A 21,310-nucleotide genomic window follows, 5' to 3' on the forward strand; every position below is an offset into this window, starting at 1 on the left:
CACTAAAATATTAGGTCTACTTCCTCCCTAACTTGAGACCACATCCCATAAACCTAATACTGGTTTGGATACAATAAAGGACACTCAACATTTTAACAACTGGGAGAAAGTCTAAGCTTGTCAGATAAAGAATTGACTACAAAAGCTGGATAAGAGCAAGTGACTTGCTCCCTTAATGATGACCTTTTTGGCCACTATCAAGCCACCCCAATCACCCAGGGTGCTAGACAGGGAACCCTTGGATTCCCCCACAGATAATATAGGCCTAGACCTCTGATAGGTTTTTCTCTCTACCATTGCTAGGCACACCCATTGGGAACATATTTACAAGCCCCTGTTTTAGGTTTCTTTTTTTTTTTTTTAAAGATTTTATTTATTTTATTAATGAGAAAGATAGGAGAATAGAGAGAAAGAGCCGGACATCACTGTGGTTCATGTGCTGTCAGGGACTGAACTCAGGACCTCATGCTTGAGAGTCTAGTTCCTTAGCCACTGTGTCACCTCCCAGACCACAAGCCCTTTTTTTTAGGTTTCTTCAGGACTGTACCTTCACTAAGAAATAGGAGTGGTAGGGATTGCTCCACTCTCTAAAGGGAGGCTGTTTCATCCTACTCTGTCAGTCCAGGATAACTGGTCCTGAAATGAGTGCAGCCTAGAAGGTTCCCACCTGTGACTATGGATTGTGAGCTTAGTCTGACAGGGACTCAGAGGTTGTACAGGCTCCGGTGCTAAATATGAATAGGTATGGGCCCAGGTTAAATCATGTGGTAAATATTTAATTGCATTTATACTTGTAAATTTTTTATTATCTTTGTTTATTGGATAGTAGAGACAGCCAGAAATTGAGAGGGAAGGGGGAGATAGGGAGGGAGAGAGACAAAGAGACATCTGCAGCCCTGCTTCACCACTTGTGAAGCTTTCCTCCTGCAGGGGCAGACCAGGGACTCGAACCCATGTCCTTGCACATTGTAATGTGTGCACTCAACTAGGTGCCTCACCACCTGGATCCCGTTAATTGCATTTACATATCTTCTTTCAGTTTGTGAGCAACACTCTGCCCTAATCAGTGCTTCCTGGTTCTAGTCTCATCTCTGACAACTCCCCAAACAATATTTGTCTACCCTCATGTTAGCTTGAGTTCAAACAAAGATTATTATGATATTGGCTCCTAGGAACATTCCTAAAATAGACTTTCAAGCTTCCTTTTACTTTATGGTCCCTTTTATTGGCTTCTATCCCTACTTTATGGTTCTTGTTTATTAAATATTTTGTCCTGCTTACCATCTTACTGTCTTTCAGCTACCAAGTTGTAGATGCTACATCCCTGGGAAGATGACCTCACCAATTCTTCCTGGAACCTTACCTCTCCAGAGCCCTGCTGCAATGCAGAAAGAGAAACAAGCTGGAAAGATAATCGGCCTGCCAAAACCCATGTCCAGTGGAGAAGCAGTTACAGAAGCCAGAACTCCCATCTTCTACACCCCCAAAAGAAATTTGGTTTATACTCCCAGAGATATAAGCAATAGGGAAGTTTCCAATTGAGGCATGGGACAAGGAACTCTGGTGGTGGGAACTATATGGCATTACACACCTGTTGAGAACTATATATGGAATTGTACACCTGTTATCTTACATTCTTATAAATCAATATTAAATCACTAGTAAAAAAGAAATTGCACTCCAGGGGAGCTTACTTACATTTCTACATAAATGTCAACATTATCTCTTATACCTTTTCCTTTATCCATGTTAACCAGGCATCTGTTTTGAAATTAAACTAAATATCTTGGTGCAGACAAGCTTGGATATAAACTCTTGTTCAATGTCCTGTTAGCTGAATGGCTTTATGATACTCTAGATAGTATCTTTATCTGTTAAATGTAGATAATTTTTATCTAAAGTATTGGATTGCTTTAAGGATTAAATGTAAATACTGCATATGCAATATGCCCATTGAAATTATCTCTGGCTTTCAAGTTTGTTTGCATTATTACTCAAAGCCATTTTTATTCCATCCTATTAAATTGCTATGATCATTAACTATTAAGTGGACTTCCTTACAACATGGGATGAGGACAGGCAAGTTAGCTCACCTGGGAGAGCACTTTCTTTACCATTCTTAACCCCCTGCCCATGGTAATGGGTAAAGTTTAGGAAGTTTAGCTCCTCATCTCCCTTTTTCTCTGTCTTCCGGTCTGGAGAAAAAGTCTGCCCAATCTGGGGAAGCTTCTGCTAAGACAAAAATGAGCAATATAACAAAGAATGAAGTCATAGGTAGCACTTCAGGTAGTACTGGAACACTTTTTCTTTTTTTTTTTTTTTTTGCGATCACTGAAGGGTACTTTAAGATAGAGTTTGGTGACACAAGATATGAGATGGTGAATTTATTTTTTAAAAAAGTAATAATTGGGGTGTAAGAGATGTATGAATAAATGGAAATGGAAAAGATCTAATATACAAGTATCATTTGTCTTTTAACAGCCGCCTCCCATTATGCCCAAACTGTAAGCTTTTCTGTCCCATAAACCACAGATATTTAACGTGCATGCACTATAGCAAATCCCAGGGAACCCTTCCGTTCCCCTTCCAGGATCGCCTCACTTCCTTCCCCTCCCCCGCTTTTTCCCTCAGGACTGGGGAGGTCTGGAGGTACACCGCAGTTTGCACCTGTTGGCCAGGACATTGTGACGCAAGTGCTATGGACACGTGGAACACCTGCGAGAGTAGAGGCGGGGTCATCCTGGCTGGTCGATCCAAGTAGGGGCTATCCTAGGAGATGGGGGTCGAGAAAAGGCCCCAGGGAGTACAGAGGGAGACTCACTCCCCCCATCCCGGACCCGCCCCAAAGGAGGTGAGGTCTCCTGCCATCGAATCCCGGGGTCCTGTTGGGAGGGTCGCGGGGGCAGAGGGGGGCGGCAGCAGCGGCGGCTCCCGGGCGGCGGGTGGTGGCGGGGAGGTCAGGGCGCCAGCTCCCCGCGACCGCTGCGCTGCGCTGTGCTGCGGCGCACACGGGCTCGGCGGGCTGTTATTCTGGGAGGCAGCGGCAGCAGCTGCAGGAAGAGCCGGTTCCTGCGCTCCCCCACCCCCTTCCCTTGCTTCTGCTGACGCTGACGTCGGATGAAGAAACCGGAGGGACTCTCGGATCGCGGCTGGGAGGCTCCCGGGGGCCTGGGCTCCGAGGTACCTGCCCTCCGGGGACGGGGCGTGGGCGCGCAGGGCGGGCTGCAGGCGGCAGCGGGACACACCCGGCAGCTGGGCGGTCGGGGGCGTTAGCTTGGGGCTGCCTCCTGTGCCCTCCCCGCAACCCCCTCCCCCTATCTCTACCTTCCCATCCGGGCTTCGGTCCCTGTCGAATCGCCTCCATCTGCTTGCTCAGGTTCACGAATTGCCGCAGCCTCTCTCCCTCCTTCCTCGGGCCTGGGAAGAAGGGCTTGAGGATGCGCACCTGGAGAGTGTCAGCCCCAGGGGAAGCTAGAGGGTCAAGTTCCCCGCTAGCGGCCCTTCTTTGGCCCAGTCGCTGGCTGCACCCCCACCTACGACTTGCTTTACCTTCCCAGAGCCTCACACCCAGTAGCCTGAGATCCTTTCTGGGCAAGGGCTTGCCTCCTTGGGCCCAATTTGATTTCAAGTTCACCTGCTACATACAGCACCGGTCGTGTGCTATTTCTCTTTGCCTCCTTGCTCGTCTTTGGCGGAGGTGGTTGGGAGCAGATGGGCACCTCTTTATAGCCATTACTGCTGGGGTCTGAGTTTGGTCTCCCGCGCACACGGTGCTCCCCAGCCTTCCATTCGGCTGGGGCAGAATCCTTAAGCAGGCCAAGTCCTTGCAAACCCTGGCGCGCTCCCTTTCCTCCCAGTGCTGCTGACTCCTCCTTTCCTGCCTTGGGGCTATTGCAGCTCCGGCTTCCTCTAGAAATGAACATATCCTGTTATTATGTCTGCTTTGCCCAGAGCGGCTCTCCACTGACCTCTCTTTTTATTTGTGGAACCTCAGGGCCCCTCAGTTTATCTCTCAGGGGTCTTAAAATACTTAGCCCTTTTGCTGAGCAGGTGGTATTAACTGCTTTGGTTGTGGAGAGAGGTAGTTTAGAAAAGGAGAAAGGTTTTCTCCTGTTCATATAGGGGGGAAAAATCACCGACTGGTGCTAGGTGGCAGCCTTAGTATCTGAGGTCTGGCAACTTGATAACATTTATCAGGGCTTGGAAAATAGATCGCCATCTGGCTTGAGAATGATATTGAATGTAGGCAGAAAGGCACATACGGTATTGGTCCTTAAGGTCTATAAATAATGACTCACCACAAACATGTTCCTGTTCAAACATTTCAGTAAAGTCCCTCCAGAATATCTCAGGTTGCTTTCTGTTAACTACTGATTTAGGACTTATTGATTGAAAGCTTCCTGGGACCTGAGTGGTGTAATAGGAAACGCTTATTTTTTGAAACCAGTGTTCCAAACTGTTCAGTTTCTTATCTTCTTTTAAGGGTATTTGAAGCTTTCTCTTCTCCTCCTCTTTCCCCCCTCCCAACTGTCCAGTTTCTTACCTTCTGTTGAGGGTATTTGAAGCAAACACACAAACCTTTTTTTTAAAAGTGATTTAATAATGACAAACTTTTAAGTAGGTTTTCAAACAAAACTCATTTTTTAGATTTCATTCTTTATTTTTGAAGCATTTTATGTGAAAAACACTGTAAGAACAAAGTTAGTTTATAATCCTTGTAGGTCAAAGATCATAGCTTGAGTTTAGACTGTCTTGTATGTATTTGATTGTAGGAATTGTACCTTCTTAATATCTTTTTGCATTACATAGGTTGTATTGCCATGAATCTTTAGGAAACAAGTAATGGAGTACTAAGTATAAAAATATTGAGGAGTGTGGTAGAGGAGAGAACCAGCCTGGAGGCTCCATCTGTGGGTTATTAAAGACTGGGTGATGAATTTTGTTAAACTGAATCTCTGCTTCCTTTGAGCATGTTTGCTGCTATATATTTCTCTCCGTATAAATGTTATAAAATATGGAAATTGTGTTACTAAAAATAAACATCACAGTTGTTGCATTTGCAACATATTTAATAAACTTCATTTTTTCCCCTTCCAAGTATAACCAGTTTTATCAGTAGTAGGGAAGTGTGACAAATGTGAAATGACATAATAAGATATACTGGTGTTGGTGTGAACTTACAGAAACCTCACATAAGGGGGCTGAGTGGTAGCCTAGTGGGTTAAGCACACAATGCACAAAGTGCAGGGACCAGCATAAGGATCCCAGTTCCAGCATAAGGATCCCAGTTCCAGCCTCCAGCTCCCCACCTGCAGTGGAGTCCCTTCGCAATGGGTGAAGTAGGTCAGCTGGTGTTTGTCTTTCTCTCCCCACTCTGTCTTCCCCTTCCCTCTCAATTTCTCTCTGTCCTATCCAAAAACAACAGCTATAACAACTACAATAAGGGCAACAAAATGGAAAAAATGGCCTTCAGGAGCAGTGGATTGTAGTGCAGCCACAAGTCCTACCAATAACCCTGGAGGCAAAAAACAAACAACAACAACAAAAACCACCTCACATAAGAGAAGGTGGGGATTTAAATAGTTAACAGGGATCAGGAATACCTTTTCCTCATTATTGGCTATTTCTAGTTATTCTACAACTAGAAACCTGAGTAAAGTGGAAACATATGGGAAAGGTGTCCTGGATTCTTTCTGTCCTGCAGTGTTTTTCATTTAGTCTGCATTATTATATTTATGTGAGGTATGGACAAGTTGTTAGCGAGCATAAATCAAACCACCATCCACTGCAAGTAAGCAAAGATGTTTATTGACGAATTGCAATCTGGGCCGAGATGGTGACTGGTGTTAAGTCTACCAAGCTCGACCCCAAACAGGGCTCAAACCACACAATTTATAGGAATTCAGACTACACTCAGGGAGGGGGAGCACATCACCTTATCAACCTACATCCAAGAACAGGCTATAGCAAACACAAAATCCAATCATTTCAAACTTAGCAAAAAGCGGGGTCCATACAAAGCAAAGCGCGGGCTAATTTCAAACCTTGCAAAACCAGACAACCAATAAGACTTGACCAGGTGTTAGGTCCTCACATCCCCCTACCTTCATACCAGGCCATCTGGCGACCAGTATACTGCTGGGGCTGTGCAGAGGTCCTGATAAGGCTAGCCCTCACACAGAACTTCTGCAAAACACCTGATAGCCTTCACTGATTAGTCCCGTTCTTCAAAGGGAAAAGGGCAAGGAATTTTCCACCTCATACTACAAGCAACTCATACTAAAAGCACTTAACAAACAACTGCATAAAAAGGGAATTTCAAGGCTACTGCCTTTTACACAAGTGACTGCCTGATTTTATCCACAAGAGAGAATAGATGCAGAACACATGTTATGTTATGTTGCTATGTTATGTTACGTTACGTTACGTTACGTTATGTTATTCTTTAGGAGCCAGGGCCTTGCACTACACGGTTTCATTATACAGCAATTTCTTCATTCAGATAGAAGAGAAAGAAAGACACACAGAGAGATAAATACCAAGGCATGGGTGCTTCTCGTTCCATGGCATTGCTGTCTGTCAGAAGTTGGGCATGAGCCTGCACTAAACAGAAGTCAAGTCAAGTACCCTATTTGTTGGAGCTATCTTTCTGGCTTAATAGATCACTAGTTAGTTCAGCTTATCCCTCACTAGCATACTCATCATTCTCCCATTCAGATCTGCCTCAGCAGAGCCTTAAACTCAAATAATAATACAGGGGAAACTTTTTCACCCCATTTCCACAAAACTGTTATTTTGTGGTACAGTCATAACTAACACCATGAAAGCAACACAGAGCGCAAACAGGTTTTGTATCTTGATGGAATAGGGTTGGAGATCCAGCTGTAATAACTAATCATTTGACCTTGAAGAAATTACTTAGACTCTTTCCATCATTGTATTCTGATCTTTAGAGCAAGAATATCCACCTATGCTACTGGTGGCTATTAGAGATTATAAATACAACTTCATATAGTAAACCAAACTCAAGTTGTAGTGATACATTATTTTTTTCACATACTTAACTATATGTGACCTTGGAAAACTGGTTATCAGTGATGCCAGAGGATTAAATAATTGGGCCAAGAACAGAATTTCAATTATGTGCTGAAATTCAGTAACAACATGTAGAAAAAAAGAGTACTGATATTAAAGTCACTTGAATTAGAGACTAATTGAAGAGGTGAGCTTCAGAATGGATTTTTTTTTTTCAGTTGCTACCAGGGTTACTCTGGGGCTCAGTGCCTCAACAATGAATCCACCACTCCAGCAGCCATTTTTCCCCCCTTTTTTCCTTTGATAGGATAGAGATAAATTGAGAGGAGAGGGAGAGACAGACAGAGACAGAGAGACATTTGCAGTACTTGCTTCACCAATTGTGATATTTCCTCCATGCATGGGGGACTTGAACACTGGTTCTTGTGCACTGTGACATGTACACTCCATGGGTGTACCACCACCTAACTCACTCAGAGTAAATATAACAGAAAATATATATAACCAAGAGAGGGCAATTGAAAAAGACATTGACTGCAGTTCAGTACTGTGGAGTGAGTAACATGAGTAAATGTGTTTAGTGATTGCCACTATGTATGTATTATATATGCTAATGGTGGATTGTTAAACCCAAGAGTCCAGATTTGAGAGTGAAGCTTTTCCCTCATTCTTTATTTTATAAGTATTATTATTATTATTATTTTTACTTTAATGAGGGAGATAGACAGGCCAGAAAGTCACTTGTGATGCTGGGGATTGAACTTGGGACCCCAGAGCCTCAGACAACAGGGTCTTTTACATAACCATTACACTGTCTCCCCAGGCTTTGTTTTCTCATTCTAAACTGTGAGAGTATTTATACAAAGAGTGACTCACAAGTGCTGCAACTGCTTTGCCAGCACACCCATTAAAACCAATCTCTTTACTTTCCACCATCCTGCTCTCACTCTGTTTCTGTTCCTAAAACAGGGCCTGAATGTGAATTATAATGGTACTTGGTCTCTTCATGTTTCTTATGCATCCAGAAGACAAGTTGCTACTTTTGAACAATGGTGCCCCATCCTTGTTACTAGGAACCCTGTTTGGGTTTTGTTGTGCAGGAGCACCACAGAGGTACTGAATTTAGGACTCACATAGTACCTGAATCTGTGATTATAAGAGATTGTTTTCATAGAAACAAAGTCTTTGAGCCTATCTCCTTTCACTGAGGAGTAGTATAAAGTGAACAGAAACAGAAACTTCAAAGTCAAAAGTAGTTGTGGACTTCCTAGTTTACTTTGGGCAAATCAATTGGTCTTTCTAAGTCTTCCTTCCTTTCTTTCTTCCTTTTTTTGCAGAATGGAGTGTTACCCTTTTCATAGTGGTCTTAGGGCTGAGATAATGATAAGGGCTATACACTTTTAAACAGCTCAGTAAATGGAAGCACATAATTATTGCTCCTTGTTTAGTACTTATTTAAGCAAATATTTCATGCCTACTGTGTTTCTGTTGCTATGCTTGAATAACAATAAAGAAATAAATAAACCAAACCGTTAGAGTAATAGCACTCAAAGAGCTTGCAGTCTAGTGTTGAAGTAATCACCTTATTGCAGGAGAGTAGTGGCAGTGCAAGGTGCCACCAACATAAATAAGTTAATTATTGAGTAATAAGGTCAGGAGTGAGGGGCCCCTTCTTGGGGAGGAGTAGTGGGGAAAGGGGTATGAGTGTGTGAGTTGAAGAAAGCTTCCCATAGGAGGTGTAATTTGAAGTTTGTGTTGGTCAAGTAAACTAAGGTGGGGAGGGTATTTAAAATGGAAGGTCATTTCTTTTTTTTTTTTTTTTTTTTTGATATTTATTCCCTTTTGTTGCCCTTGTTTTATTGTAGTTATTATTGTTGTTGTCGTTGTTGGATAGGACAGAGAGAAGTGGAGAGAGGAGGGGAAGACAAAGAGGAGGAGAGAAAGACAGACACCTGCAGACCTGCTTCACCGCCTGTGGAGCGACTACCCTGCAGGTGGGGAGCCGGGGTTCGAACCGGGATTCTTATGCCGGTCCTTGTGCTTTGCGCCACCTGTGCTTAACCTGCTGTGCTACAGCCCGACTCCCCTTAATTTTTTTTAATTTCTGTTTTTTCTTTTAATGGAACACAGAGAAATTGAAGGGGGGGGGATAAATAGTAGACACCTGCAGACCTGCTTCACCACTTGTGAAGCCTCCCCCCTGTAGGTAAGGAGCAGAAGTTTGAACCTGGGTCCTTCATAATGGTATACAAACCACACCCCATCCACCCTCACACCCCCCATTACTACCTACCCTGCTTTATTATTTTTTTAGTCATACAAATGCTACACAGTTGCACCACAAACACAGTAATTATTACTATATATTGCCAACTTCCCCAGTTCATAGGCATTATTTAATTCTTTAAAAGCTCCCATAAGGGAAAGTATGATATTATGATAATGATGATGATGTCTAATGTAGAGTCTTGTTCAGAGCATGAAGTTTAACAGGGTGGAATCACTAGTGAACTTGTGTGGGTTTGAATCCCGTCTTAACCTGTTAACAGGCTGCATCATCTGTCAGGATTAGGAGATAGTTTCAAGAAGGGAAGGACCATAGTCAAAGGTGAAGTGAATCAGGTACTTCAGTTGGAGTCTGTGGTGGAGAAAGGAACTAGACTATGCTGGCTCAGAACTCCATGAAGAGAAGAATAAGATGGAGGATGAAAGAGTTTGAAGAATGTGAGTTGAGGGCAGGAAGCAATGTAGGTTGACCAGCTTGAAAGGGAAAAATAATAGATGAAGCAAGGTGGGGAGTGGCAAGGGAGTGAGACTCATTCCTTAGGGAGTAAAGGTAGAAACAACAGTGGCTACAAGTCACAATACTGAATGATTCCAAGAAAGTGAATAGTAAAGTTCACCACTTCCACAAAGAGAAAACAGAAGGTGCTCAAAGCAATTCTAGGACCATGATTTCCTGAAGAGTGGGAGGAAGGAGACCATCATGAAATTTTCTTTCACCTATTACTCCTATAGAGCAGGAGTTGATTCCCCTTGTAGCTAATGCTGTCTCTTCAGTGTTACCATACTGAAGTCTGTAAACTGTGTTGATGCTAAACCACTCCCTTCTTTCTGCTTCCTGTTTCTCCACTACACCCTGGAGCTCTGTGCCTTTGTGCTACTTCCTGCTAATTCTATCTAGTTAATCTACCTGATCTACCAGGTACGTGACCAATGCTCCTGTCTTTCCTGATCGTCATGAAAACCATTCTTGTGCCTTATTCTTTCTGTGCTATTTAATCACATTAACTTATTTCCTATGAAAATAGAAAGAACCTGAGAAAAGTTCTATTTGTTAAAAACGAGCACCAGCTAAATGGCTCAGGATAGTTAAGGTTGGTTCTGTCATTAAAAAAAAAAAAAAACTCTTTCTTTTTCTTTTTTTTTTTTAAAGTTTTATTTACTGATAGGAGAGAGAATCTAACATGATTAACACACTTGATTCCCCAGATAGAATTTGAGACTTCTTGAGTCCAATGCTTGCACCACATTTTTTTTTAAAGTACTTTATTTATTTTTGAGAGAGATGCAGAGAGAGAAAAGACACAGAGAAACACCAAAGCACTGTTCAGCTCTGGCTTATGGTGGTGTGGGGGAGATTGAACCTTGGATTTAGGAGCCTCAGGCATGACAGTCTCTTTGCATAACCACTATGCTATCTACCCCCGCCCAAAACTCTCTCTATATCCTTCCCTTTGTGCTGACTTTTATTAAAGGTTTTCTTATTGCTGCTTCTTTTCCTTAATAGGCTGCCTTCACTTCTTGCTCTTAAACTAACCAAACTCAAACATGATTTAGTGACTACAATGTTATCAAGGAATATCTTCAAATACATGCCTTTTCCAGAGTTAAGAGTTTTGGTAATTTGTTTATAGGGTCCATGCACTGCTTAGATATTTTATAAAGCATATGTTGGTGTCCTTGTACATTTCAGTAATAGGCTGAAAAAGGTTTACTCCATGAATTCAGAAGCTTATAAGTAAGTAATCTTATAAATATATGAATACACATAGAATATGTAGGCATATATTTACATCTGTTACATAAACACCCATATAGACATACATAGTGATAGTCTGATAATAGTTCAGCCACTTCATTTATAATTCCCATGAATTTGATCTGAAACAGCTAGTTTATTTTTATATAAATCTGGACCTTTTAAAATTGATTTATGACAAAAATATATACAACCATTTTGTAATTTTCAAAGACTATATGTGTATATATGCATATGTACACATATACTATATGTATGTCTGTGAGATTTTACTTACACAATACATTCCTGACAGGATGATTATCAGATTTAGGGGAGAAAAAGTAATTTAAAATCTTTGTAGTTGTACAGACTATTGGTAACCTAAGCTATGGAACTAAATTTTAGCTTTTTGATGATTTGTTTAATGTCTTAGATAAAAATCAATAAAAATATAATGGCAGTCAGATAAGTAATAAAAAAGTCGTTCAGGCACATTTAAGAATGTAATAAAATTAGAATATATTTATTTAATTCAAAGTAGACAGAAATTATTTCAGCATAAAATATAAATAATATTATATGAAGTATAGTTAAATACAAATTAGAATGGTTAAATACCTATGTAGTGTAATACTTAATATACAATATAATTATATAAAATTTAGATATTTAAGTATATCAGTTGAAATATAATTCTATAAGCAAAAAATAGAAATTCACATGTAAGTATAGGCTTGCAAATGGGTTGTTGTACTTTGGGGGGGGGGCACTTAGTTTCCAAAATCTAAGTGCTGTTGTTGTTTAACATATAAAGTGTATCTGAATTCAGACCAGCCATATTTCATATGTTCATTCACTATGTGTGGCTGCTGTCTTAGACAACACAGTTTTAAAAAAAATTGAGCTAACCTAGCTTAGATTATCTGCCTATAAAAAATTAAGTTTGAATATTTTTTAAAATAATGTTTGCAAGAGCTATCCAATTCTTATAATTGAATTATGTCATCAAATACAGTTTTGAAATAGAAGTTAAATAAAACATCTTCTTCCACCTCCTAATAAATGTCTGTACTGGGAGTTGAAGTATATAGTATTCTATTAAAGTAGTTGACTGATATCTTTGTCTGATTGAGAAATCCCTTTATTATTTTTTTCCCACTGTTTGAACTTAAACTTTTAGAGAAAGAGCTGCTATGAATACTAAAGATTGAAATCCATATGCTAGCTTTGACTTTGCACATCTATACAGCAAGTTTTTTGTCTTCACCAGAACACCTTTCAGCTATGTTGGGACCTCAGGGTCAGGGAAATAGCTCAGCCTATTGATCCCCAGCATGCAGAGGTTATAGAGGACACAAATTCAATCCTTGATACTGCCATATGCCAGATTTGAGCAGAACTCTGGTCTTTTCAATCTTCCCCCCCTTCTCTCTCATCGTTTCTATAAATAAATAAATAAATACCCTGGGATTTTATGCATGCAAGTAAGTCCTATGAACTATCATAGTGCTATTTCTCCAATCCCAGCAAGGATTTTTTTTTTTTAATTATTATTTTCTTTAGCAAAGGCAACATATTTGTTCTTTGTCTGGTTTTAATGTTCCATCCTGTTTATTATTGCTCTTATAGATTTTTTAGGGCTTTAGTTTTTAAAAGCCTCTTTGATATTGCTATGACTATTGTGATACAAAATTCACCAGCCATCAAAAGGGGCTTTAAGCAAGAGAAAAAGGAGCATAACCTTGATCACTCCTTGTGAGTAGTTTTAGATTAGTTATTTAATTTGTTTTCAGGTTATTTTGTGGAAGTTTTATATATTTATTCACTGTTGATGTTGAGAATGAAAGTTTCTAAGAGAATGTCTTGACTTTTTATTTTAGTCTTTAGAATGTGAGATACTATGTTTGGTTATTTTCTTTGTGAAATATCTCTTGGAATAGAGGAAGAGACAGAGAAGAGTTGCCATAGGTTAATAACAAGCTGATGAATGTCTCAATTCCAGCATTCCTCCATCCTGGTTCCCACCAACAGGAGGAAAGCTCTATGAGTGGTGAAGCAGTGCTGCAGGTGTCACTCTGTCCCTCTTCCTCTCTATCTCCCCTTCCCCCTCAATTTATGACTATCTCTATCCAATAAATAAATAAAGATTGAAAAAACAACAACTCCAGCATTCCTCTATTTGGACTTGATCTTTATTCTGAGCTTGGGCAAATCTCCATTTTTAGAACCCCAATTTCATCTCTTTCAAATGGAAATATGTTGTGTTCCTTATCTCTATATGCTTATATATATATATATATATATATATATATATATATATATATATGTTTCCAAAAGTAATTTAAAATAATTTTTTATCAGTTTTGTCTCTGATGGATCCATCTGATGGTTCCTTAGCCTAGTCTATTATTTTATAGATGAGAATATAAGACCAGAAAGATGAAGTGACTTGGAAAAGGCAAAAGTTTTTTTTTGCATAGTTAAGTAATGGGTTTATCAACTTAAAAATATTTAGCAGCAGATTGGGAAATAAGTTATATTGACATAAAAATATTTACTTCAAGAATGTGATTTTAATTGCTACCAGAACATCACTGTGTAATATATGTCAGGGACAAACTCAAGAGCTCATGCTTGTGAGTCCAGACCTCTAGAAACTGAGCCACCAAGAATAAAATTTTCAGAACTTGGAAGCAACCTAGATGTCCAACAACAGATAAGTGGCTGAGAAAGTTGTGGTATATATACACAGTAGAATGCTACTCAACTATCAAGAATGATGAACTCACTTTCATCACATCATCTTGGATGAAGCTTGAAGGAATATTGTTAAGTGAGTAAGTCAGAAAGAGAAAAATGAATATGGGGTGACTTCACTCATGGACAGATGTCAAGAAATAAGAGCAGATAAGGGATATACAAAATAGAACTTGGATTGGGTTTGGTGTATTGCACCAAAGTAAAAGACTCTGGGAGGTTCAGGGGGCTTTCAGGTCATGGTATATGATGGTGGAGGAGGACCTAGACTTGGGGTGAGAGTATTTTGTAGAACACTGAGAAATTTTACATATCAACATCTGTATTTTCTTTAAACTATTAATACCCCCAACAGAATTTTTAAGAAGATTGTAGCTTTAGTAGGTTGAGAAAGTCATTAAGCTTAATATGTATAATGTCTGAACTGTTTTGAAATATATGACCATCATTTAATGATACTTATGTAAAATATAAGCCCATCTTATTAGCAGAAAATACAAATTTTAAGTGAGTCCTGATTGTGCAGTTTCAATAGAAACACATCCATTTTTAGCTTCCTTGAAATGTTAGGATTCTGTTTTCTTCTTTTAAGATTTGCTGACTCAGAAAATCAAAGTATGACTCAAAGTACAAGTATAATCATGTTTCACATTTATTTGTGATTTATGAAATGTCAACAACTGTATAATGGAAGATACAAAACTAGGTACAAAATCCACTTAAAATAATATGAAATATTTAAGCCATCACCACCTTATCAAATCTTAAAAGAAAAACTTTGATATTTGAAAAATGAGGAAAACACCCTAAAAAAAAACTAATCAAAATAAATTACTTAATACTTAGCTACTGAGAGAATGGATGACTAATGCAACTTTCCACCCTCTACAGGCATCTCTTTCTCAACTATATGTGACCATAATTCGGTGAATCAAAACTTTTCAAATAATAATGAACTTAATTCTGCCTGACAGAACTGTCTCCTTTTTCTTGTTTTTTAATGAATTTTTTTTTACTATTTATACTTAAGCATTCTTCACTTCATGAGAAGTTATAAAAATATTGATATAAGAGAAAGTGATCAGAGATAAAGCTCTGGAGAGTGGAGGGAGGGAATAGAAAATGCTCTGGAGAGAATAGAAAATTCTTTGAGCAAAAAGAAATGTGTAGACATTGAATCATTTTTTAGCTTGATACCTAGAACCTCTGACAAATTTGTATTTCTACTGTTCACTAGGCAAGCCATCAGGAGCCTGTATTGAAACCCTTGGCTCTGAAGTTAATTGACTTTGTCCTCTTTGGCTTTTAGGCACCCCTCTGAATCATGGGAGGGAAAGGACTTCATCCATTGTTTTTAACTTACTCTAGTCTCTAAATTGCATAGTTTATATTAGTTGAGAGGTTATACACCAGATAAATGAACGTAAAGATAAAATATTGGGAAGCTGGTAACATTTTTTGATGAAGTTGGTCTCTGAAATAAATGGATTAGAATGAGGAGAAAAGTATGTAAATAAATCAGTTTAATGACATTGAAAACTAAGTCTAAGAGACATATGTGAGACTTCCAACAATGATTATAGTCAAATATGAACTCTCTAGCAAAGATATAACATAAAAAAAATTCTCATTCATTGCAAAGTAAAGAGCATTCTGAGTTTATACTCTAGCAGCTGCAGAATCTATCCTAGATGGTGAAAATCACAACAGGTGTCAGTCACATCTCTTAGCTTTCTTTTAAATTATAATCAGTAGTAATGTACAACTGCTTATGGATGATTGTATATACACGTCATGCTGTCTACTATGAAAAAACTTGTTCATTGCTTTTTCTCTGAGTGGTAGACCCTTGTCACACTCTACACAGAGGAGTCTCCTCTCCTCTCCTCTCCTCTCCTCTCCTCTCCTCTCCTCTCCTCTCCTCTCCTCTCCTCTCCTCTCCTCTCCTCTCTCTCTCTCTCTCTCTCTCTCTCTCTCTCTCTCTCTCTCCTACCCTGCACCTGGCCAGAAACTCCTTATTCATAAAGACTTGGGCTATAGGACAGCTGGGAACCAAACTCTGTTCTCTCCATTCTATGCATTCTATGTCCCTAATTCCATTCTCTGCCTTTACAACAATACTCTATGCCCTGTTTTCAGAACTGTTTTTTCTGTTACATTTAAATTTCCCCCAGTCTATTGCTATTTTTACAGAATTAGACTTTATTTAATCTAACACAAGAAATCACTGTTGTGAGATATTTTATCACTTTTCATTCCATGAAGAAAACTGAGGAGGCCAGATGGTGGCATACCCAGTTAAGGCACATAGTACTAAGCTCAAGGACCCTGGCAAGGATCTGGGTTCAACACCCCTAATCCCCACTTGCAGGGGGACACTTCACAAACAGTAAAGCAGGTCTGCAAGTGTCAGTCTTGCTCTCTCTTTCTTTATCTCCCCCTCTCAATTTCTCTTTGTCCTATTCAATAAAATGGGGGGAAATGGCTGCTAGGAGCTTGGATTCATAGTGCTGGCACTGAGCCCCATTGATAACCCTGGAGAGGAATAGAAGGGAAAAAAAGAAAGAAAACTAGCTTAAAAAATAAATTTATTTATTTTCCCTTTTGTTGCCCTTGTTTTATTGTTGTAGTTATTGTTGTTGTTGTTGTTGTCTAGGATAGAGAGAAATGGAGAGAGGAGGGGAAGACAGAAAGGGGGAGATAAAGATAAGACACCTGCAGACCTGCTTCACCACCTGTGAAGTGACCCTCCTGCAGGTGGGGAGCTAGGGCCTTGAACCGGATCCTTATGCTGGTCCTTGTGCTTTGTGCTGTGTGCGCTTAACCCGCTGCGCTACCGTGTGACTCCCGAAAACTAACTTTTGACAAGCTATCAGTTGTAGGATACATTACAGCTTCTGGGCTGTTAGAATGACAACAGTTCTACCCCTTAGATTTAGTGACATGTGGTGTCTTGAATCTGGTATCTAGGAATAAGTGCTTTTCTTTTACTATTAGAAGATTCAAGTATACCACTTTACATTGGAAGACATTTGTGCTGTTCTCCTACAGGAGAAAAATGTTCCACTTCTTAAATCTTAATGCTAATGTGCGCATCTTAAGATAATGACAGTTTTTAGTTAGAAAAAAAAAATCTTAAGGACGTTAAAGAAAAAAGACAAAGTTGGCAGTTAGTCAGTTTTGCAATTCATGAAAATCCACCATATGCCCAAGACAGACACAGAAAAAAGCAATTCTGGACTCAGATTTCAGGTGGTGCTTCAACTAATAAAAAATTGCTGATTATATTCTTTTGCTGAGGTTGGAAAGGCTGTTGAGAAGTGAAACTTTGCATGAGAAACATGCTTAGGAAATGTGCTTTCAGGGGAAGATTACTGAAATATTTTTTGGTTTGAGAGTGCCAATATGGTAAAATATAAATACTGATCTTACCTTTACTCTGAGTAAGGGTTGGCTCAAGAATTTTAGATTCTTTGAATAAATCCTATCGCGGGTGCCATCAGCAATCTTTACAAGCTCACAGGAAGGACTTCTGAGCCAGAATTAATGTTTAATACAGCTAAATCCAGCCTATATGGAGTGAAAATACATTCCCATGTTATATTTTGAAGGAGTAGAATCCAGTGTCAGGGTTTAAGGCAGCTAAGGACAGACTGACTCTTTGACTTTGTATCACTGCCTCAGACTTGTTTAATGCTTGCCTTAGCATTCTTTGAACATTGCATCATTGGCAGAAAGAGAGGGTTTTGCTATATTTTGGCTGTGTAGAGTGTTCAAAATGTTTTTAAGTAGTAGTAGTAAGAAATGACAGGTATGAGTGTTTAGGGGTAGGGGAGTCCAGATTGCCCACCTATTAAGGTGTCTGTCATGCCATGCATTTAACCTGGGTTTGAAGCCCTGGTGCACAACAGGGGATTGCCATGGCCCATATATGAGTGAAACCATCTTGGAATCATCCTTTAATTCCTTACTTATTTAACTCAGCATAACCACCTTGAATTCCATCCCTTTTTTGTCTCACATAGGTATTACTCCATTTTTTAATTGCTGAGTAGAATTCCATTGAGTATACATAACATAGCTTCTTTATCTAGTCATCTAGGCTTTCAAGGTGGTTCTACATTTTGGCTGTTGTGAATAATAATCTGCTGTTATAATCATAGGGGTACAGATATCCTTTTGAATTTTTGCTTTCATGTCTTTCAAATAAATGCTTAGGAGTGGCATTACAGGATAATGCAATATTTCCATTTTTTAGAAAGAATCTTTGTACTTTTTCCCATAGGGGTTGTACCCTTTTTAAAAAAATTTTATTTATATAAAGGAAACGTTGATAAAAACCCTAGGATAAGAGGGGTACAACTCCACAAAATTCCCACCACCAGAACTCTGTATCCCATACCCTCCCCTGATATTTTCCTATTCTTTATTCCTCTGGGAGTATGGACCCAGGGTCATTATGGGGTGCAGAAGATGGAAGGTCTGGCTTCTGTAGTATAACCAAGTCCCATTTTCTCTCTATCTTTATCAGCAGTTGTTGTTTCCAGTTGTTCTTTTTTTAAGCTATTGTCACCAAAATGAGGTGCTATCTCAAGCTGGTTTTAGTTTGCATTTCCATAATGATAAGTGATATTGAGCACTTCTTTTTCTTGAATCTGCAGGTCACCTGTATTCCTTTAGTGTCTATTCAGATCACTGCTTTGCTGGGCTGCTTTTCTGTTGTTATTGAATTTATGATATATTTATATATATTTGGGTATTAATCCCTTGGATGTGTGATGTGCAAATCACTCCTCTCAGTTGCTGAGCTCCCTTTTTATTTTTGTGATTTTTTTTTCAATATTTAAAAACTTCAGTTTGACGTAGTCCCATTTGTTTATCCTTGCTTTAGTTTTCTTGCTGGTAGCATCAGAGTGTATTTCTACTGCACGGAACTGATGTAGAATGTAATTTTCCTGAGGCCAGGCAAAATGCTGGGTTGTCGGAAAAATCATGAAGCATATTTTTATAGAAAAGTATAGAAAAATGCATCTTGACTTTTCCAACAACCCAGTATTTGCACAGTGCATTTTTGTTAACCAAAGCTGTTGATTTGAAGTGAATAAATGGGTAAAAATTATGATTTTTTTTTAAAGTGGTGATTTTCATACTTTAGCTTTAAAAAAAATGCTAGAGCAAAATGAGATGAACTATTTTAGAAAAGCTTCAAGTGTATTTTAATTGTTCCTGGCTTATGGAACTGGAACATGTATTGAGAAATGTGGTCCCTGGCTACAGCTACTTTCTCATGAGACATACAAATATGCCCTGTGGTATTGACCTGATTTGGGCTGCTCTGATCTCTTTGATCCAGTGTCACATAAAGATCTATTTTTCAGAAAAAAAAGTGTCCTTTGTGCCATGTGGCAGTGGTTTTCAGATCTTAGTATGCTTAAAAATTCTTTGTGACATCTATTACAAATGCATGACACCAGACCAATTTTGAGAATTTCTAGTTTAGTAACTAAGAGATATGACCCAGAGATATGGCTGTTAACACCTTGGAAAATTCCAATGCAAATGCCCTGTGAACAATACCATGAGAAAACACTGCCTTATGGGGAATAGCCTACAAGACTAGGGAGGGAGGGAATGTTTTCTTTTTTTTTGTTTTCAGTGCTATTATTCATATCTATTATACTACAAAGGACTTAAATTGTTAAATATTTTAATAATCAAAAGTAGGAGAAAAGAACAGTGAAAGCAACTTGGCAAATAAGAGAAAACACTCATCAACTACATATCAGATAAAGGATTAATGTCTTATATAAAATGAAGTAATTAACAACAATAACAACAACAAACTCAGTTAATTTTTAAGTAAATAAGAGACATGAACAGACATTTCTCCAAAGAATATATACATATATGGCCAATATGTTCATGGAAAAAGTCTCTACATCATTATTGAGAAGGAAAATGTATACCAAAACCACACCATGCTGCTATAATGAAAAAAAAAATGTCAGAGGATATAAAGAAATTGGAAGTTTTGAGCACTTTGGTGACATTATAAAATGGGGTAGTCACTATGGAGCTCCTAAAAAAAATTAGAACTTCTGAGTCATCTAACAATCTTATGGGTATATTACAGGATCTTGAAGAGATAGTTGCATACCACTCTTAACTGCAGCAATAGTCACAATGACCAAGATGTGGAAGCAACCTAAATGTCCATAAGTGAATCAGTCAATAAAGAAAATGTACTAGGAACACAAAATGAACTATTATTTACCTTTCAAAAGAATAACTTTATGTTACAGCAAATTTGAATCCTGATGAGTTTATGCTTAGTGAAATAAAATAATCCCTGAGGAGACAAATATTAAATGATTCTATTTATATGTAATAATCTAGGATAGCCAAAATTATAGAAATAGAGGTGAATGGTTTTTGCTAGGAACAGCAAGGAGGGGGGGTAAGTTCAATGAGTAAAATTTCAAATATGCAAAACAAAAAGGGCTAGAGATTTGCTGTCTAACAATAAGCATACAACTAACTTTACACTTAAACTTGTTGATGATAACTTTATAATTATGTTTTATAGCAGTAAAAATGTATCAGCTTTCCTAATGACTCATTGTGGAATACAGTTCAAAAAAAGTATAATTCCATCACTAACAGTGTGTAAAAGGTGCTTATTGTTTGCAAAGAGCCACTCCTAGTTATTCTCTGGTTTGAAAGAATGCTACTACTGCCCATCTTAGCTACTCAACTTAACTTTTGATTCCACACTTGATTGATTTTAGTTTTGCTTTGCTCATCACTCGGACTGTTGTGTTATCTTTATCATGCTTGGCTGACAGCTATTTACTTCAAGTATCTAAATTTCTTGACATAGTCAATGTAATCTTCTTAATATTAAAATAAAGAGTAATATGAAGAATAAAAAAGTATAATTCATTTGCTTGAACTGTATATTTTTTTGTGAGAAAACTTGTTGGATGTTTTATTTACAAAGTAACTTTGTATTTGCAGTGAGACTGTTTGATGAGAGGGCTAAAATTTGTGACCCTTCTTTGATTGATTGAATAGATAGCAAAGTTACTCATCCTGAATGTCATTTCCAAAGCAACTTGTCCAAAACCCTCCAGCAGGAAGAATGATGTTAATTGTATTATGCTGACGTTTGGGAGGTGCCTAGACATTCTGGGTAAATTTCCTTCTTCTTCTCTCTTTACTCATACCTGAAAATTGAAATTTTAACCACTTAATTTAATTTCCTCAAAAAGTCTATTTGAAGCCTGGGAAACCAAACAATTTAGGACACTGGTTTCTAGGACCCTTTCTTAGGCAACATGAGAACAATGAATTGATTTTTGTAGCGGAGCCAAAAGCATTCATACTGAGCATTTCCTCTGCAGTCACAAGTTTGTGTCTAGTTTTAAGCAGTTTTTTATTCTTTACAGTAATCTGCTGACCAGTATGGGGTAATTTGTGGCTGTGTTGGTTGGC

At 38.6% G+C, this 21,310-nt stretch overlaps 2 protein-coding genes across 9 annotated transcripts in view; one reads left to right on the forward strand and one right to left on the reverse strand.

Moving 5' to 3' along the window:
- The first annotated feature begins 2,728 nt into the window (after positions 1 to 2,728).
- ICA1 (islet cell autoantigen 1) overlaps positions 2,729 to 21,310 on the forward strand; it is a 181,102-nt gene continuing 162,520 nt past the window's right edge. For 4 of the 8 annotated variants that reach the window (XM_016192587.2, XM_016192586.2, XM_060196176.1 and 1 more), the window contains exon 1: positions 3,047 to 3,180. The gene's annotated coding sequence lies outside the window, so the exon portion shown is untranslated. Of the gene's footprint in view, positions 2,852 to 3,046; positions 3,181 to 21,310 lie in introns of those variants that run through there. The other 4 variants (XM_060196175.1, XM_060196177.1, XM_060196179.1 and 1 more) reach the window with 3 other exon arrangements.
- On the reverse strand, positions 2,958 to 3,923 carry LOC132539720 (uncharacterized). The gene is made up of 3 exons (XM_060195656.1): positions 3,550 to 3,923; positions 3,325 to 3,417; positions 2,958 to 3,252 (listed from the first exon to the last, which is right to left on the reverse strand). Exons 1-3 carry the CDS (start codon positions 3,921 to 3,923, stop codon positions 2,958 to 2,960), a joined length of 762 nt encoding a protein of 253 aa, XP_060051639.1.

The sequence above is a fragment of the Erinaceus europaeus genome, chromosome 8 (assembly GCF_950295315.1).
Source record: "Erinaceus europaeus chromosome 8, mEriEur2.1, whole genome shotgun sequence".
NCBI classification, from domain to species: domain Eukaryota; kingdom Metazoa; phylum Chordata; class Mammalia; order Eulipotyphla; family Erinaceidae; genus Erinaceus; species Erinaceus europaeus.

What these genes read in the sequence shown, in the direction of transcription:
- LOC132539720 (XM_060195656.1), bottom strand. Translation starts at nt 3,923, where the DNA reads ATGTTCATTTCTAGAGGAAGCCGGAGCTGCAATAGCCCCAAGGCAGGA. An exon ending in GGGTGTGAGGCTCTGGGAAG is followed by an intron (nt 3,418 to 3,549) that starts GTAAAGCAAGTC and finishes CCTTCTTCCCAG; the next exon opens with GCCCGAGGAAGGAGGGAGAG. An exon ending in ACCGAAGCCCGGATGGGAAG is followed by an intron (nt 3,253 to 3,324) that starts GTAGAGATAGGG and finishes CCGACCGCCCAG; the next exon opens with CTGCCGGGTGTGTCCCGCTG.